This window comes from Schistocerca americana, chromosome 5 (genome assembly GCF_021461395.2).
Source record: "Schistocerca americana isolate TAMUIC-IGC-003095 chromosome 5, iqSchAmer2.1, whole genome shotgun sequence".
NCBI lineage: Eukaryota > Metazoa > Arthropoda > Insecta > Orthoptera > Acrididae > Schistocerca > Schistocerca americana.
Genome location: NC_060123.1, coordinates 613280325 through 613300192, shown reverse-complemented (window position 1 = coordinate 613300192; position 19868 = coordinate 613280325). Strand labels below are relative to the sequence as shown.

Below are 19868 nucleotides of genomic sequence, written 5' to 3'. Positions count from 1 at the left end.
CAGCATTCCAGTGTTTACCTTAAGAGGGTGAGCAGCTTGGGGTTGATGGCCGCGAGGGCGGAGTTGAGCGTGTTGCGGAAGGTTTGCTTGAAGATGCGGCGGCCCCACTGCCTGAACGCCGCCTCCGGGTTGCGCTGGCAGTTCACCTCGACGCCGAACGCGACGGACGCGATGACGTCAGTGGTGAAGCGCGCACTCAGCTCGCGCATCTCGACCACCTGCCCTCTGGACGCGGGCTCCTCCAGCACCTCCCCCATCTCGCGGCCGCAGTCCGCTAGCGTCTGCAAGGCCGAGGGCGCACCACCATAGTAACTATGTCAAGATTTTCATCACCAATAGCTGGGCGGACCGCAAATGGAATACTGTGCAAAACAGCATTTTACAACTCTACCGAAATGAATGCGACATTTCAGGCACAGACAGGAGAGCATTTGAATTTTTCCCTGACAACAGACTGGTCGTGGCCCGTATGGCACCCAACTGTACAAAATCAAAAGACACACGAACTATAGTTGCACCTGTGCCAGGGTGTGAACTACCTGCTGTCACGGATCCACGATTTGGTTGTGAGGGTCAACAGTTCGTTACTGTCTCTCCACTTCCCCCCCATCGAAAATATAACGTGCTGTCACCCTCCTCGTTAAACGAGCCATAGACACCTGCGACTTCATTAACAGAAACAGCCAAGTATGTACACGGACTGAGCCAAATCTATAAGACTACTTTCCAGAACGAGACCGACAGTTCCATGGTGGCGTTGTGGGCACATGTCGTAATAAGAAAAGTATATAACCTGGGCAGAGACAAATGAGGAATCACAATAGTGATGATAAGAGCTGCGAATGGGGATATCGACTGACATAAGAGACTTTAACAACGTGAAGATTGGTATGCAGCCGCCGACTGGGAACGAACTTCGAGCAAACAGCTAGTCGGCACTTAGAGCTACTCTGTCGTGACCGTCAAGGAAAATGGTTGAAGGTAACAAGGCGTTGGACGCCCATGCCTCATCGCAGAACTTTGATGATGTTTGCTTTCTCTGTGAAACAGGACTCCGACGTCCTTCCATGTTGACCCAACCACATCGTCAGTTATGTTTGTAGTGGACACATTATCATTGACATGGAAACGTATCGCACAGTCAGATGAATCACGTTTCGTGTTACACCAGATTGATGGTCGTGACTGGAAACGCCATCATCCCAGTGAGCAGCTGCACCAAACATGAAGTGCACCATAGATCGCAGCCTGATAACGTCAACTTTATGCTACGCAGGACATTCACCTGGGCTTCCATAGGACTTTCGGCAGTAACCGAAAACAGCGAGACAGCTGTAGACTACGTCAACATTGGCGAGGACCACCTGGATCCCTTCATAACTGGTGTATTTTCCGATGGCTATGGCATCTTTTAGCAGGACAACTGTCTGTGTAAGAAGGGCAGAATCGTACTGCGCGGATTAGCGGAGCACATGGTGAATTCACATTGTTGTCTTTGCCTCCAAATTAGCCTGACCTGGTGACATACATTTGGGAAGCTGTCGTAAACTATCCGCGTCCTCAGACCACTGACAGGAACTGCGTGACCTGTGTGTAGGCGTCTGTCGGCACGTCCCTAACGAGGGCTTGTCACAACCACGCCACACAAAATCACTGATGTATTGCGTTCTATAAGTCGACCAACCCGTTATTACAACGGTTTGGCCCGTCAGTGCAGATGTTTTCGTTTCATCATTCTAGGGGCGTCAGAAATTGTTTCATACTTTATTTTTTCCCATCGTTCGTGGTGGGGTGACTCATCCTTACAGTTGCAAGTCTGCAACACTTTTCTCTAACTGTCGGTGGCAGTACAGTCACTAGAAGGGTAATTCCCGCACAGTACAGCCCCTTTTTTCCACCTGCTGTCCATACGTGTGTAAACCCCCATGGTTCTTTTGTAACATACAGTGCGTATATGTGGCTTGCTAATGTTGTCTCTGCAGCTGAATCCTCACACCTGTAAATGATTAAATCGACCCTGCCATCGAGAGCCTACACCTAGGGACTTACATAAAACGAATAACGAAATGCTGTGTTATGGTTTTACTTCATTTTAGTCTACCGAATGAAACCAATTATTCCTATCGGGGAGCTACCAAAATGAATCACAACTTGACTACTGTAACTGATCAATTTAAAAAAAATTGGGTGCCAAAAGTAGCAGAAATATGAAAAAATGACAGATTCTACCCTAAATGTAGTTTCGAGATTGGATGAACATTAGAGCGGGCTCCCCTTCATTAGACGGACACAAAGAGAGTTGATGCTGATGTTTCTTTTTTTGAGTCATCAGTCTTCTGAATGGTTTGATGCGGCCCGCCACGAATTCCTCTGCTGTGCCAACCTCTTCAATTCAGAGTAGCACTTGCAACCTTACATCCTCAATTGTTTGCTCGATGTATTCCAATCTCTGTCTTCCCCTACAGTTTTTGCCCGCTACAGCCTCCTCTAGTACCATGGGAGTCAATCCTTGAAGTTTTGACATATATCCTATCATCCTCTCCCTTCTCCTTATCAGTGTTTCCCATATATTCCTTTCCTCTCCGATTCTGTGCAGGACCTCTTCATTTGTTACCTTATCAGCCAACCAAATTTTCGACATTCTTTTGTAAAACCACATCTCAAATTCCTCGATTCTCTTCTGTTCCAATGTCTCACTACCATACAATGCTGTGCTCCAAACGTACATTCTCAGAAGTTTCTTACTCAAATTAATGCCTATGTTTGATACTAGTAGACTTCTGTTGGCCAGGAATGCCATTTTTGCCAGTGCTAGTCGGCTTTTGGTGTTCTCCTTGCTCCGTCTGTCATTAGTTATTGTGGTGCCCAGGTAGCAGAATTACTTAACTTCATCTACTTCGTGACCATGTATCCTAGTTTTAACTTTCTCGCTCTTCTCATTTCTACAACCTCTTATTACTTTCGTCTTTCTTCGATTTACTCTCAGTCTGTATTCAGTACTCATTAGACGCTTCATTCCGTTCAGCACTAAGGACAGCAGCGTGATCCATTAGCGAAAAAGTGTCATTGATATCCTTTCACCTTGAATTTTAATTCTAGTCCTGAACATTTCTTTTATTTCCATCATTACTTTTTCCATGTACAGATTGAACAGTAGGGGCAAAAGACTACATCCCTGTCTTATACCATTGTTAATCCGACATTTCGTTCTCATTCGTCACTCTTAGTCCCTCTTGTCTCTTGTACATACTGTATATTATTCTTCTCTCCCTATGACGTACCCCTATTTTTCTCTGAATTTCGAACATCTTGCACCATTTTACATTGTCGAACGCTTTTTCCAGGTCGACAAATCCTATGAACGTGTCTTAATTTTTCTTTAGTCATGCTTCTATTATCAACTACTGATAAGCTGTGAGAAAGATAAGACGTAAACCCTGACTGGCACATCCAGAAGTAGCTCAGTGGACAATTGGGTGTAATTCAACACATTTACTGCGAGTGTTTTCCTATCTGCCGAACCGAATCGCACATATCTCCTTTTGCAGTATGGCTAGCATTTATACAGCACCGATGATCTGCTCGTTGGTGCGTTGGTCACACTGCAGACAATGCGGCGTACTTGTAATTTTCTGCCTACACAGTGGACGCAATACGCATCGGCAACCTCGTAGGGCTGAAATTACCAGAATGCAATCTCCCACCTGCACTGTCCATGCTACAAGAGTTCTGTGACCTCCAGCGTTGTAAAGTACCGCCACCTCGCTCAGCTCTCTCTCAGGGCAGTAAATGTCCACCCCTGCAGGACATGACAACTGCCTTCCCAGCCCCTCTTCAGCCGAATGTGGCTTCTGAGGAATGTCTTGCCCGCATTGCCCTTTCTGTCAGCACTCAGCTCTATATAACTCCCAGGCGTGCAGTACTTCACAGCTTATTGGTAGGCCTACGTGATTATAGCCAATACCGACCAGTGAATTAACTAACAATCCGATTGTACAAAGTGAAAAGTGACCTAATACAAATATAAATCGAAAAGAAGTTGTTATTGTTGATGTGCTCTTCAGTTTGAACACTCGTTTGATGTAGCTCTCCATGCTGCTCTATCGTGTGCGAGCCTCTTCATCTCCGAGTAACTACTGCAACCTACATCTATTGAATCTGCTTATTGTTTTCATCTCTTGGTCTCCCGTTACGATTTTTATCACCCACACTTCTCACCAATACGAAATAGGTGATCCCTTGCATGTCTCAGAATGTGTCCCGTCAACCGATCCCTTCTTTTCAACAAAGTTGGGCCACAAATTCCTTGTCTCCCTAATTCCATTCATACCTCCTCATTACTTACTTGATCTACCCACCTAAATTACAACATTCTTCTGTAGCACCACATTTCGAAACCTTCTATTCTCTTTCAGTCCATGCTGTTTATTGTCCATGTTTCACTTCCATTCACGGCTACACTCCCGACAAATACCTTCAGAAAAGACTTCCTGACACTTGAATCTGTATTCGATGCTAACAAATTTCTCTTCTTCAGAAATGCTTTTCTTGCCGTTGACAGTCTACATTTTATATCCTCTCCACTTCAGCCATCACCAGTTATTTTGTTCCCCAAATAGCAAAACTAATCTACTATTTTAAATATCTCGTTTCCTAATCTAATTCTCTTAGCATCATGGGACTTTATTCGAGTACGTTACGTTATCATTGTTTTACTTTTCTTGATGTTCCTCTTATATCTTCCTTTTAAGACACTGTCCATTACATTTAGCTGTTCTTCCAAGTTCTCTGCAGTGTCTGACAGAATTACAATGTCATTAGCAAACCTGAAAGTTTGTATGTCTTCTCCCTCAACTTTAATTCCTATTCCAAATTTTTCCTTGGTTTCTTGTACTAGTTGTTCAATGTACATACTGAATAGCACCAGGGACAGGCTACAACCGTATCTCACTCCCTTCTGAACTACTGCTTCCCTTTCATGCCCCTCGACTCTTATAACTGCCGTCTGGTTCCGGTATTTTACTCCTGCTATCTTCAGCATTTCAAACATGGTATTCCAGTCAACGTTGCCAAATGGCTTCTCCAAGCACACAACTGCTATAAATGTATGTTTGTCTTTCCTTAACCAATCCTCTAAGGTAAGTCGGAGGGTTGGTATTGCCTAGCGTGTTCCTGTATCTTCTGTGAAGAATTCGTATTAGTATTATGCAACAATGAATTAATAAACTGATTGTCCAGTAATTTTCACATCTGTCAGCAACTGCTTTCTTTGGAATTGAATTACTACATTTTTCTTGAATTCTGAGGGTGCTTCGCCTGTCTCGTATATCTTCCACACCAGATAGAAGAATTTTGTCATGGCTCTGTCATCGAAGGCTCTTCCAGAAGTTCTGAGGGAATATCGTGCACACCTGGGCCCTAGTTTATACTGACGTCTTTCCCAGCTTTGTAAAATTCTTCTCGCATTGTAATAAGGCTCAACTCATCTTCTAGTACGTCCACTTTCCTTGCAATAACATTGCCCTGTATAAATTTCTTCCATCTTTCAGCTTTCCCTTCTTTACTTAGGACCTGCTTATCATCTGAGCTCCTGATTTTTATACAAGTGCTTCTCTATACCCCGAAGGTCTCTTTAATTTTCCTGTAGACGGTATGTGTCTTTGCCCTAGTGAAGTATGTTTCTAAATCCTTGCAGTGGTCATGTAGCCATTCCTGCTTAGCAAATTTGCACTTCCTGTCAGTGTCTTAGACGTTTGTATTCCCTTTCGCCTACTTAGTTTGCTGCATTTTTAAATTTTATCCTTTCATCAATTAAAATGATCAAAGAAAAAACAAGCCACATTTGACGTCTTAATCCACATCGCCAACCATAAGTCAAGAGACTCAATCTCAGTGACGGCACCTCACCTCTTGACTTACAAATAGAGGGCGTTCGACAGTATGTACTAGTAGCACTCAAGTCTCTGTCGCGTAAAACACGGAATCCCAGCACGGGTGGCGGAGTTAATTACAACTGTATTCCACGAAAGGCCTAAAACAGTGGCTCCTAACAAGTGGTTAATAAGTATGTTTTACCACAAGTAGGAGTTTTTCAAGGAATTCATAATAAGTCAGGGCAAAATAACTGGGAATGACGAGGCACGTTATTCCATCACATGCCTCATACGCAGAACAAGTAATCCGCAGAGTGTAGAACAGACTCGGCTTGATAAGGTTGATCACCGTAGAACAAACGAAGTACCCAAGGAAACACTAATCAATAACCGTCCATAAAACCTACAATACAGCATGCGAAGCCAGTACACATGAACAGCCACACATATGGCACCTGTATAGAGAGGCGCATATTGCCGCTATGCAACAGATACAAGAGGGCCAATACAAAAAAAAAAAAAAAAGGCTGGACATTAATTTCCTACACTATTATGCACCACAAACGCCTCGGTAGTACATTGATTACGGGAGTGAAGAGATCATCATAGATGTCACCAACATGCTAGGGACTAAGAATCTGTGCATTCCTCTACAGAAAAGAAAGACAACGAATCAGACGCGATAGAGTAAGAGCTGAATAAAAGAGTACACCATACATTAAACATGAAAGCACCAGCTGTCCAAACCAAGATGAGATTTTAAAGAGGTTTCCCTACCTCTAAGAAAAATACAAGAATTGTGAAACTCCTTGAAACAAAGCAAAGCAACTTTAGAGTTACAAAACTCTAATCTGACCTCGTGAAATTGAATAACAGAACAAAACATCTTGGATGAAGAGAATTTTGCGGCACAGTAGCCCGCCTACTCCCATAAGGAGCTGGAGGTGGAGTTGGAGCTTAGAGTTGGTTTGAGTGTGTGCTGTGAACAACCATAGCTCTCCAGAATGAAATCCAGAATCCGTAGATCTGTGCTCCACACTCTTGAGAAAGCTAATTAGAGAGACTGTCGGAAGCTCACACTAGTTTGCCTACAACCTTCCAGACCTTGAGATTAAAACAGCATATTTATATTAAACACGAATGGTGGGATGAGATATGTGAGGAAGCAATAGAACAAAGGATGAAGGCATGGAAGAAATGGCACTCAACCAAAAGTGATAAGGACTACCTGGAGTTCAAACAGCAAAGATCTTCTACAGCAAAACTCATTAGATCAGTAAAAAGACTATTTGAAAAGAACCAACTTATACAAATGGATAAAGATTTTAAGAGAAACAATAACAGATCCTTTTACAGCACATTCAGACAGAAACTACAAAAATATGTAGCACCAAATCTGTGTTTTAAAGATACCAGTGGAAAACTGGCAATGAATAATGAAGAAAATTGTGAAATATTAGCAAAATATTTTGAACAACTCCTCAACTGTCAGGAACCTATTGAAAAATTACCAGCCAACACCCCAAACACAGTAAACAATAATTCTGAACCCCCATGCCTCATAGAAATCAGAGAAATCATTAAAAACCTTAAGAACAATAAAGCACCAGGGGAAGACATGATAATTGCAGAAATGTGGAAAAGTGTGGATAATACAACTCAAGAAAACTACTGGGAATAATCAATGAGATTTGGAGAACGGAACGTATACCGGAAGAATGGAAAACTGCATTAATCCACCCCATCTTCAAGAAAGGGGATAAAACCGATGCAAATAACTACAGAGGGATATCTTTACTTCCGGTAACGTATAAAATTCTATCTAAGGCACTACAAAACAGATTGGAGAAACAACTTGATCAAGAAATTGGTGAATACCAAGCAGGCCTTAGGAAGGGAAGATCTTGTGTGGAGCAAATTTTAAACTTGAAGTTAATTATTAAATATAGACGATTAAGAGGTAAAAGACATCTTTATCACGTTTGTTGACTTCAAGAAGGCGTACGACTCCGTTGACAGAACAACCTTGGTTAACATCCTTAGGGAGTTTGGGGCAGACAAGAAAACAGTCGCAATCGTCAAAGAAACACTTACGGATACCTATGCAAAAGTAAAGTTCCGGGGTGAGGTATCCAGACCATTCAAAATCAGAACAGGATTAAGACAAGGAGATGGGTTGTCACCTACCCTATTCAACTGTGTGTTAGAAAAAGTTATTAGAGAGTGGAGGAAGAAAACGACTGAAGAAGGAATACAAAAAGTCAGATTAGGAAGAATAAAGGATGGATTAGAAGTAGATTGCCTCACTTTTGCTGATGACTTAGCAATTCTGGCAGGAAGTTTGGAAGAAGCAGTCAAACAGATCAATATTCTGAATGAAACAGCAGAAAAAGCAGGACTGAAAATCTCCTTTGAAAAGACAGAGTACCTAACCAATGTAAAAGAGGCACCGAACAATATGATTACAAAGTATGGCCAGATAAAGAAGGTTTCTAATTTCAAATATTTAGGGGAAATCATCCAGCCCAATGCTTCAGATAAAGAAGGAAATAAAACAAGAACAAGAAAAATGGAAATGGCATTCCAGCTAACAAAGAATGTGTACAACAAGAAGTCAGTATCAATTAACGCAAAAATAAGGCACTACAACACTGTGATTAAGCCAGAGTGTCTGTATGCATCTGAATGTTTAGCAATGGACACTAACAAGGAAATGGAAGCTATAGCAAAAAAGCAGCGAAAAATCATTAGAAGAGTACTTGGGCCGAGGTTTGAGAATGGGACTTGGAAGCTTAGAAGTAATACAGAAGTGTATGACAAAATTGAGAAAGTGGGAGATACTATGAGGAAGAGAAGAGTAAGCTTTTACGCCCATTTCAAAAGAATGAATGATGAAAGGCTGACAAAGAAAATATTCATGTTTTTTGACAAGAACCCCAGAACCCAAATTACCTGGTTCAAAGAAGTCAAAGCAGACTTAGAGGAGATGGGTATAGGAGAAGATGATATAACCAACAGAGACTTAATGAGAGACAAAATTCAACATTTTGAAGGATTTGAAGTGAAGAAGAGAAGAACTGGAGGAACAGTGTGGACAGAAGACCGAAGGGAGCAGCACAGAGAGAGGATGAAGACATATTGGCAGAAGAGAAAAGAGGAGGAGCGCAATAGGAGAAATGTACATTGAAAAATAGTTGTTTAACGCGGTCCCTAGACGGCCAAAATCGGAATTTTAAAAAAAAAGTTATGTTATTGCTGGTTTAGTTTCAGGGTCAACAAAGGCATTATTCGAATACTTCCGTGAATTGTGCAGCTGAAATTGCGCAACGATTCTCCGTGTAAAACGACCTGCTTGTCGTTAAACAGTCAATCCATAAACCATCGCCGGCCGGTGTCGCCGTGCGGTTAAAGGCGCTTCAGTCTGGAACCGCGTGACCGCTACGGTCGCAGGTTCGAATCCTGCTTCGGGCATGGATGTGTGTGATGTCCTTAGGTTAGTTAGGTTCAAGTAGCTCTAAGTTCTAGGGGACTGATGACCACAGAAGTTAAGTCCCATAGTGCTCAGAGCCATTTGAACCATTTGAAACATTTACCATCGCAACTGGTGGAAGTTCCGTTACATGAATAGATTACACACACTTCAGGAGTAGGGACTAGCACATTACGGACCTTTTCAGTAATAGTAAAAAATAGCAAACAGCATTTCAGAGAACAGACATTTCCTTGATTTTATGTGGAACTTCAAGGTCTCGTTCAATATAACACCTTTTGTGATGGCCGGGACCGTAAAGACGGCAAGGTCTGATGACGAGCACCTTCGCAGCGGAACACAAGTTCCAGGTGCGAATAAATCAGACTATGGGTTTGAAAAGAAAAAAGTTTTAGCGAAACCACTGGAAATCGGAATCTGGGTGGTCTGAATAGGAATTTGAAGCGCTGTCTCCGGAAAGCACTCCAGAAACCGCTGCACAACCTCATTCACTCTTTGAGATGTTTCTGAGATACTTGAGCGTAGCTGCCCACATCCTAAAGCCAGAAGCAGGTCCTTGGGACATCAGAGCATAAGCCACATGCCGAAAGTCCGCAAGTCTAGGGGCATTTCTGCATACTCCTAAATTAGGCGAAGAGGTTGCCGTGTGTTGAAAGTAGTGAGAGAGCCACCTCACCTGGAACATCATCTTCATCTTGCCAGAAGTGAACGTGGGCGTCAGCTTCACACGCAGCCTCCTCCATTTGTTCCCGCCAAGTCGAAAAAGGTGGCCGTTGAGAGGTTCATTTTCGTCCGTCTTTATTCCTCTGTCCTGGAAGGTCCAGAAGTCCTTGACGAGAATGGTACGGATCAAATCTGGGTCCACTATCATGAGACTCGGCCGGTTAAAGAAATATACTCCGCCGAAGCGTTGGCCTGGAACAAACAAGATGGCTTACATTTGCTTCACATTTCAAATAAACAGGTTTCACGCAAACTCTTACACTTGCGATTCCTAACCAGACTCGTTATACTAACAGAGATAAATGCTCCTAAAGTGCATATACTGCCGCAGATTTTGCTATCTTAGAAGGCCAATTTATGCAGTTGACACTTCATGAAATTTGCATTTGAAGTTGGAACTCTACACGTATCAATTTTGATATAATTTTAACGAGAAACTGCAGGGTTTATTTCACACATATACTTTTTCAGTTACGTATTTCCTGTATGCAAACTACTCGAAAATGTTTTGACTCATATCTGCGAACGCGTGTGAACGTAGAGTATAGGCGATCAGAGAAATAGCTATACTAAACTAAAAAAAAAAAAAGTTTACTGTAATTTGAGAACAAAAGAATAATCAAAGTAAAAGCAGTCACTTCGATATTGCATATCCTTTCATATGCCGGTCGGAGTGGCCGTGCGGTTCTAGGCGCTACAGTCTGGAACCGAGCGACCGCTACGGCCGCAGGTTCGAATCCTGCCTCGGGCATGGATGTGTATGATGTCCCTAGGTTAGTTAGGTTTAATTAGTTCTAAGTTCTAGGCGACTGATGACCTCAGAAGTTAAGTCGCATAGTGCGCAGACTCATTTGAACCATGCTTTCATATTGGTGAAATTTTAATCTACTACTGGGTAACATCGAACATTTCGTAACAGCATCCCACGAACAATAACGTGCTTGAATCCCCAATTCAGTTATTGTATCTTTCCAGCCTGGAATCACACAAAAAGTGTCACCAGACAACAGTGAAAGAGTGTTATATGACTCATGCTTACGAACTCAATCTTCTGTAGACCAGCGTGATCTAATGTGCTTGTAGAATCACGGGATGACGACTTTCTGGAAAAAATACAACAAAATATCTTTGTTCGCTAGACAGTCAGCGTGATCCCCTAGGGCTTAATGCTTGGTTTATGTGCGATTGTATCCTCCTTGGCCTGCTGTTCAGAAAGTGGTGGGGGTGTTGGGGCACAAGACTCTAGTTATCTTCCATGGTGCCCCATGCTGACCACAGGTCATGTTGTCCTCACACTACACAGTCCTCAAATGACCCTCGGCAGCGAAGAGAAGCGTCCAGCATCCAGTCATGGCATTGGCCTCAAACATGCGTGACCCATCACACTGATCTACCTGTGATACTGCAAGCCTGTAACCTGCACTGCTACCTGGGCGTCTTCGCATTTATTTAAGTCGATAATCAGAGTTGAAATAAATCCTGCACACGTCAATGAAGAGAACCCAAAGCCACTGATCCTGATACTATTCCAAGACTTCCCTTGCCCAGTGTCGTTGTGCACCACAAAGCTGGGGAACAGTGACTTTTTCAGTTGTTTATAGTGGACGTGTAGAGCTCAGAGTGATAGTGTGTGGATGGTTATGTGCTTTATGTTGTTACTAAACTGGGAGTAGGAAAAAGGAGTAGGAGTAGGAAAAGGGAGAGAAGGAAACATAGTAGGTGAATATGGATTGGGGGAAGAAATGAAAGACGAAGCCGCCTTGTAGAATTTTGCACAGAGCATAACTTAATCATAGCTAACACTTGGTTCAAGAATCATAAAAGAAGGTTGTATACCTGGAAGAATCCTGGAGATACTAAAAGGTATCAGATAGATTATATAATGGTAAGACAGAGATTTAGGAACCAGGTTTTAAATTGTAAGACATTTCCAGGGGCAGATGTGGATTCTGACCACAATCTATTGGTTATGAACTGCAGATTGAAACTGAAGAAACTGCAAAAAGGTGGGAATTTAAGGAGATGGGACCTGGATAAACTGAAAGAACCAGAGGTTGTAGAGAGTTTCAGGGAGAGCATAAGGGAACAATTGACAGGAATGGGGGAAAGAAATACAGTAGAAGAAGAATGGGTAGCTCTGAGGGATGAAGTAGTGAAGGCAGCAGACGATCAAGTAGGTAAAAAGACGAGGGCTACTAGAAATCCTTGGGTAACAGAAGAAATATTGAATTTAATTGATGAAAGGAGAAAATATAAAAATGCAGTAAATGAAGCAGGCAAAAAGGAATACAAACGTCTCAAAAATGAGATCGACAGGAAGTGCAAAATGGCTAAGCAGGGATGGCTAGAGGACAAATGTAAGGATGTAGAGACTTGTCTCACTAGGGGTAAGATAGATACTGCCTACAGGAAAATTAAAGAGACCTTTGGAGAGAAGAGAACCACTTGTATGATTATCAAGAACTCAGATGACAACCCAGTTCTAAGCAAAGAAGGGAAGGCAGAAAGGTGGAAGGAGTACATAGAGGGTTTATACAAGGGCGATGTACTTGAGGACAATATTATGGAAATGGAAGAGGACGTAGATGAAGACGAAATGGGAGATAAGATACTGCGTGAAGAGTTTGACAGAGCACTGAAAGACCTGAGTCGAAACAAGGCCCCGGGAGTAGACAACATCCCATTAGAACTACTGACGGCCTTGGGAGAGCCAGTCATGACAAAACTCTACCATCTGGTGAGCAAGATGTATGAGACAGGCGAAATACCCACAGACTTCAAGAAGAATATAATAATTCCCCTCCCAAAGAAAGCAGGTGTTGACAGACGTGAAAATTACCGAACTATCAGTTTAATAAGTCGCAGCTGCAAAATACTAACGCGAATTCTTTACAGACGAATGGAAAAACTGGTAGAAGCGAACCTCGGGGAAGATCGGTTTGGATTCCGTAGAAATGTTGGAACACGTGAGGCAATACTAACCTTACGACGTATCTTAGAAGAAAGATTAAGAAAAGGCAAACCTACGTTTCTAGCATTTGTAGACTTAGAGAAAGCTATTGACAACGTTAACTGGAATACTCTCTTTCAAATTCTGAAGGTGGCAGGGGTAAAATACAGGGAGCGAAAGGCTATTTACAATTTGTACAGAAACCAGATGGCAGTTATAAGAGTCTAAGGGGCATGAAAGGGAAGCAGTGGTTGGGAAAGGAGTGAGACAGGGTTGTAGCTTCTCCCCGATGTTATTCAATCTGTATACTGAGCAAGCAGTAAAGGAAACAAAAGAAAAATTCGGAGTAGGTATTAAAATTCATGGAGAAGAAGTAAAAACTTTGAGGTTCGCCGATGACATTGTAATTCTGTCGGAGACAGCAAAGGACTTGGAAGAGCAGTTGAATGAAATGGACAGTGTCTTGAAAGGAGGATATAAGATGAACATCAACAAAAGCAAAACGAGGATAATGGAATGTAGTCAAATTAAATCGGGTGATGCTGAGGGGATTAGATTAGGAAATGAGACACTTAAAGTAGTAAAGGAGTTTTGCTATTTAGGGAGTAAAATAACTGATGATGGTCGAAGTAGAGAGGATATAAAATGTAGACTGGCAATGGCACGGAAATCGTTTCTGAAGAAGAGAAATTTGTAAACATCGAGTATAGATTTAAGTGTCAGGAAGTCGTTTCTGAAAGTATTTGTATGGAGTGTAGCCATGTATGGAAGTGAAACATGGACGATAAGCAGTTTGGACAAGAAGAGAATAGAAGCTTTCGAAATGTGGTGCTACTGAAGAATGCTGAAGATAAGGTGGGTAGATCACGTAACTAATGAGGAGGTATTGAATAGGATTGGGGAGAAGAGAAGTTTGTGGCACAACTTGACTAGAAGAAGGGATAGGTTGGTAGGACATGTTTTGAGGCATCAAGGGATCACAAATTTAGCATTGGAGGGCAGCGTGGAGGGTAAAAATCGTAAGGGGAGACCAAGAGATGAATACACTAAGCAGATTCAGAAGGATGTAGGTACTGGGAGATGAAGAAGCTTGCACAGGATAGAGTAGCATGGAGAGCTGCATCAAACCAGTCTCAGGACTGAAGACCACAACAACAACAACAAACTGGGACTGTTACACAGTATCTCAGTTGTACCAAGTCGTTTAGTACTGATGATAGTGTGGGGATGGTTTCATACTGTCTGGGTTGTTACCAAGCTATTTAGTGAGGACAGTGAAAGCTGTATACGGATTCGCCCTTGTTTGGGGAGTCCTCTGATTAAAGCTCCGAGTGGTGCTAGCTTCGGTCGCACAGCTTGAGGTTGTTGCCACTAGAGATCTGTGTGATGAATTAGATGTGGGGAGTCAATGGATGTGCAGCACGTCCCACGCTTTCCCTGACTGGTCAGCTGCTGTGGTGGGCTCGGTTTCTGCCAGAACTGAGCGCCCTTACTCGTTGTTGAGTGGGAGTTCGTTTCGAGGCGTGACAGACAGTGAATGATTCTCTGGCAGGTCGACAAAGAGTCTTCGGGTGCTATCTGTGACTGTTAAAATAGCGTTAGGCGTATGGTGGTGTTCTTTTGGGGGATAGGGTTCACATGGAGTGAAAGAAATCCATAGGACACTCTTTGTGCGTAACAGGGGGAAACACTTCAGATGTGGAACCGTTCATACCAGATTCTTTCAGCAATGAGTTAACTCGACGGCGAGTAGATTTCGTGGAGCACGAAATTCAGGACGCCACACTTCGTTAGAAATTTTTTTCTGGTTCGTGGATAGCCAATACAGAAAGCTTCCCATCATCCGTTAGTAGATTATCAGTGCAAAGTAAACCGATATTTGAAAAAAATACAAAAAGAATCTTCGAGTATTTTGTTACAATTAGATTGAGTGTTTTCGTGTAGAAGATACTGTTACGCAAGTGACTCAGGCCCCAGTCCAACCCTGAAAAATGTTTCACATGTCATTCATTTCGTCTTCAGATAACTACGGGAAATCTGTCCTAATAACACGTCCACAGCTATTCTCCTGGCTATACGTCTGCCTCTTTTTTTCCCTAGAAGAAAGACGTCCATAAATATCAATTAATTGGGTCCAGTCAGTGACGCGTACGTAATGTAGTTTGATGTTCAATTTGAGCGTAATATATTTTAGATTTATTCGTGATTTCTGATTATTTGTGGCGTCTCAGGTTCTCGTTAAGCTGGATAAGCGAAAGCTCGCCGCAGCTCCTTTTGCGATCTCACTGTAGAGTTTTGTTTTTGATGACGCGATGTGTTAAGCACCCTCTATTTATTTATTTACTCGACTTTTCCTATGATAACAAAGGATAATGAGAGATAACTAGCATGTTCTTACATCGTCCCAGTAAATGAATCACATTCCGTTGCTCTTCACATGATTCCGTATATTTACTATGTTCTACTTCCTTTGTGTTGAGTTGTGTTCATTAATTAAGTTTGGTGTTCTTCATTACTTCATATAGTTGCGTTTTCGATTCATTGTTGGATGACAATGACAACGTCCATCAGCCCAACGAACAACAACATCGAATTCAGTTAGTTCACCTGTGTGGACGAAATATCTTCGGAACATGCAACACGTGTCGAAATTTAGTCATTAGAATGACTTCCCTACAGAGACTCAGGTGATGGAATAATATGCCTTGTTACTTGCAATACTGCGTCGCTATCCTCCGAACCTTGCATTGCTTAAACGTTTGCCGTTGTCACCATTCAATAATTAAATAAACAATAAAAGTGACACACTAAGAAAGTTATGTGGATGAACAACCAAACCGACATCGTATTCATTTCAAAGTGCGAAACGTCAGCCAAACAGGAATTAAGAAAGCCGTTTAAATATCGAAGAAAAAGATTCTCCATCTAGTTCGTATATGCAAGCTATGAGACCTCAAATAGTTCTTTGCAAAGATCGTGAGTTTCTTAATAACGGATCGGAAATGAGTCTACATCTCCGAAACTAATTATAAGGTTCTTGTCCGGCTGAGCTATCAGTACAAAAAGAAGCAAGAATGAGTGAAGCTTTTTGGTGTGTCATCTTACCTTTAAACTGCTGGTAAGCTTCATTCAGTTCGAGCGGCGCGGACGTCTTTCCCACAAAGCTGTTGTAGACATTGCCGAAGGGGAAGCGCGGCTCGAGGTAGGGCACGCCCTTCCTTTGCCAGTACTTATAGGAGTACGAGAACCACGCGTACACTGCCGCCACTACCAGCGACAGGGCTACCAACACCTCGGTTAGCCACGACTCTGCGTAGAAGGCCATGCTGGCGATTCTGCAAAATAACGTACGGGCATTGCATTGGTTCTCATGTGCTGACGGAAATATTACTGTCAAGAATTTCACAGAAAATTGTTGATACCACTCAAGCCTTCCTCTCTCTTTCTCTCTCTCTCTCTCTCTCTCTGTCTCTGTGTGTGTGTGTGTGCGCGCGCGCCTTCACCAACCACCACTTCACACTCTACGCCTTTTTCTAAACACCCACCCACCCACCCACACACATACACACACACACATACACACACACACACGCACACAAACACGCAAACAAAGGCGCGCGCTGGCAGACACACACACACACACACACACACATACATGACAAATTACGTAAGAAACCCCGCTAGACAGAAGACGGGTGTACCCTATAGACTATACTTTAAATATCTATATTGGAGACATTGTTAGACAATGGAAAAATGTGGCCAACCCAGGCACTAAAACAGGTCCTCATAACTAGATGAACACCATGATGTTCGCTGAGGACAATCCGAAAAGCTCGATAAATTGCCTAGACTTCTCATAGAAAGAGTATGACAACGGATTTTAAAGTAAAAGACCATGCGCTGCTGGTCATATTTTGGAGCGCATTTCCCGTTTTGATTTCTTAGGTTGTGCTGTAAGTTACGAGATTGAATATTATATCCACACTAAATTAAATTAACATCATAGGATACAAAGAACACTAGGCAACAGAGTACGGAAGTAAATGACAGTAAAACAGTATAAGTAATAGGTGCACTTGTTAGCACTCCTCGTTCAGTCTCGTTTACAATAAGAAAGAAAGACCTAACACATACACAGGCCACAGAGATCACATTCACAAGACGCAAGAGACGTTGCCAATCTCGGGGGATCTGATAAGAAATGAAAACATCAGAATTACTTTCAAACAAGTAAATCTTTTTTACACAAAACTAGACCTCAAACTCGCTACTTTGATACCTCATTTGTCCGTTTCCCACTCTTCGTATGAAAAGTCGGACGAATATCCATTTTGTAATTTCTGAGAAGTTTTGTTTATTATATATCATTTCTGACTCACTACAGCACGAAGATGCTAGATAAGACAAATACTTAAGATTATACTGCAATCATGAGATAAGAAGCTGTGATGATAATATCCAGCTCTAAGAAAAATGGCCAAGTGTAGGCCATTATGAAGAAACCCTTTGTGGTACGTTATGGAAACAATTGTCACAAGACTTACGGCAAGAAATAATAAAAATGTCGAGCATAAATAAAACTTCACAAAGATGGGCCATGGGAGCCATAGCAACAGAGAATACTTCTGAAATCAGTGTACAGTGTATCTTTGTGCATTGCAGGTTGTCGTGACGTTCTCTGTGGTATAGCCTCACGTATATCTCGCATCTGTGACAACTAACACACCTTCATTGCTTCAAGCTGGCACTTTTCCTGTCACACAGCTGGCTTTCATAGCTCTTCAGTGCCTCGATGTCGACGGGACGTTGAACCCACCTTCCTTAGATCCATATACTTTCACAGGCGCTTCAGGACATTAATTTCTCTGCCAGAACCTCAGTGAAACCATGATTTTAATTATATGAAAGGAAAGACACATTGATAACAATTTTTCAACCAAGACTTTATAATGTAAACAAAAAAGGTAACGCCAGTATAGATTGTTCCGCTGACGCTAATGGAAGACAAATGGTTATTCACACGTTGGGAATTAAATCTCCCCCATGATCAAGCAAACAACGAACTGTGTTCATGTTATTTTAATACACGAAAGAGAAATTGAGTGAACAAAAGAATATGGATAACGATCCGATGATGATATATACAGATAAAAATTTCGGTTATCACACCTGTGTAGCGTGCATTTGTAAGAATTCATCCCTAATTACGTGTCGTCTGGGAGTGAAAGTCAACATTTGTGCGTAACATGAAGCTTTTCCACCGTTCATCAAAAGTGAACAGAGATCGTCAAATGAATCGCTAAGACGAAATGCTGAAAGTCTCTGTTAAAATGATTTCTGGTTATGACATTCAAAAAACCTGTTAATTGCAAGAAGTGACATTCTACCAGTAATTGCGATATTTATATGTACTGCAACAAAATTAAAGGATCAGTTTATACATGTACATGTCAGAAACGTAGACACCAATTTACTCTTGTGGCTGATCTAGCACCTGAAGGTAGGCAAAACCCACTTATTGAAAGTCGAACGTGTTGCCTAATCCTCAGGAGTTAGAGAAGCCTGGAGACGAAATTAGTGTTGAAATTTCCCACAGACACATCTTTGATGTGTTCAACAAAAATGTAAGGGTGCCACAGAGGAAGTTGCGGAACTGACGCGTCTCAGAGGGACCGTTTGCGTTTTATTCACGTATATGATAATGCAGCATCCCCCCTGTGATCATGCCACAGAAGGGAACAAAACAGAAGCCCTGAAAAAACACAAAACCCGTTTGCTGCTTCGGGTCGCGGTTTGGTTTTCATCGAATGATTCTGAACAGTTCCTAATGATTCCAATGGGTGTAACGGGGCAAAAACTGTGGTCACACTACACTATAAAGGGGCAGCTTGCGTTCAGTGTGGTTGCGACCTACGAAGTCCTTACAGTAGGGCTGCAGCACCCAGGGCAGCAGCGTCAAAAGTTCTGAAGAACGTCATCTTATTGCTCACTGGACTGCAAAATTGTCGTATTCGACGGTGAAATGAGTGGGCATCTACGTCCAAAGGGAAGAGGTGGTTTCATTGACTCTCCCTGTGCTACCCAATGGAACTTTTAAGTATGGATTCTGAGTGGCTTGATGTCTGTAAAGTTTCCCTCGGCCACCCACAAGAAAACCGTATGATTTCAACGCTGGATATCGTTTTTCAATTGCAGAGGCGTCACAGTAAGCGTTTAAACATGGCTAACGGGGATGTCATGACCTTCCCATCTTGTGACACGTCCACAAGGGCTTAGGACAGAATATTTGTGGTGACATACGGTGGCAATGTGGCATTAGTAACCCACCTTACAGCTCACACGAGCTTCTGAACTCTGACCTTTTTTTCGCATGTGTTTACACTTCGAATTATTGCTGAGCCCGAGGGTGACGTTACAGCTTGCCACACTGTAGCACCATTACAGATGAAGATTGTGGGCACCTCTGTTCGAAATTTCAAAATTATGCGTCGCAATGTGAGACAGTTATAGGGGTTTCGAAAAAGTTATCCTTTAATTTTGTTGCGCAGTGTATAAAGGGTGAATCACCTAAATCTTGTACGGTCGCAGGTTCGAACCCAGCCTCGGGCATGGATGTGTGTGATGTCCTTAGGTTAGTTAGGTTTCAGTAGTTCTAAGTTATAGGGGACTGATGACCTTAGATGTTAAGTCCCATAGCGCATAGAGCCATTTGAACCATTTTTGAACCTAAAACGTGCACCGTAAATATTGCGGAAATGAAAAATGCTTGTGATGTGCGGTTTTCAGAGAATAGATCGATAGTCAGGGGCTCGTACTATTAGGCAATAAA

At 42.3% G+C, this 19868-nt stretch overlaps 1 protein-coding gene across 1 annotated transcript in view; it reads right to left on the bottom strand.

Moving 5' to 3' along the window:
• The window catches only part of LOC124616032 (probable cytochrome P450 6a14), a 54214-nt gene extending 37848 nt beyond the window's left edge, over positions 1 to 16366 (bottom strand). Inside the window, exons 1-3 of the mRNA XM_047144250.1 lie at positions 16142 to 16366; positions 10040 to 10278; positions 19 to 281 (exon numbers count right to left, since the gene is read on the bottom strand). Coding sequence (XP_047000206.1) covers positions 19 to 281; positions 10040 to 10278; positions 16142 to 16361 — 722 coding nt within the window. The 5' untranslated portion in view covers positions 16362 to 16366. The remainder of the gene's footprint in view (positions 1 to 18; positions 282 to 10039; positions 10279 to 16141) is intronic.
• Positions 16367 to 19868: the final 3502 nt, after the last annotated feature.